The 640-nt window shown below is 29.4% G+C and overlaps 1 protein-coding gene across 1 annotated transcript in view; it reads right to left on the reverse strand.

The window, feature by feature from the left end:
• LOC119581972 (transducin beta-like protein 3) overlaps nucleotides 1–534 on the reverse strand; it is a gene marked incomplete at its 3' end in the record, with an annotated part of 10,834 nt that extends 10,300 nt beyond the window's left edge. The window contains 1 exon segment of the mRNA XM_037930156.1: nucleotides 456–534. Within this exon segment, the coding sequence (XP_037786084.1) occupies nucleotides 456–484 (29 nt within the window).
• Between the last annotated feature and the right edge of the window lie 106 nt (nucleotides 535–640).

A 640-nucleotide genomic window follows, 5' to 3' on the forward strand; every position in this document is an offset into this window, starting at 1 on the left:
CTAAATAATACATAATCCATATTAAAGTCTGTTAGCATTCAGTAATTGTACCAAGACTAGCTATCACCCAACAATGTATCAGGGCTTATTTAAGTCATTATGGACCACTTTACACGGAGTTAAACAATCTTCTTATATTTTTTATACTTTTTAGGCACAAAAACTTTCATACACAATGAAGTATACTATATTTGCTCATGATTTAAAACTCACTTGCTTATACTGTAAGAAAAATCAAATTAGATATCAGCGAAAGACGAATCTATCAACTAAACATGACTGTATTTATAAATATACTGAATGCAACGTGAGTTATCCTCCCAGTTACCATACACAACACAAATGATACAAGAAGCTTATATAATTATCTTCCAATACTATAGTATTAGCAGTGTTTTCTCCCTTTGGTCTGATTCTTATGCCATACAATAAAATCATTATCATATTAATCTTACTTGGTTTTTAACTGTAATTTCGAAGCCATCGCTGAATCTCACATCACGTTGTTTTCATGCGCTGAGGCTTAGATCCAGGTTGTATAAGAAATTATTTTCATCCCGTAAGATTTTCTTTTTTTTTACAAAATTAGTATAGTACTTTAGATTTATTAGAATTTAATTAAATATGTCAAATAAAGCAA

This window comes from Penaeus monodon, chromosome 15 (genome assembly GCF_015228065.2).
Source record: "Penaeus monodon isolate SGIC_2016 chromosome 15, NSTDA_Pmon_1, whole genome shotgun sequence".
NCBI classification, from domain to species: Eukaryota; Metazoa; Arthropoda; class Malacostraca; order Decapoda; family Penaeidae; genus Penaeus; species Penaeus monodon.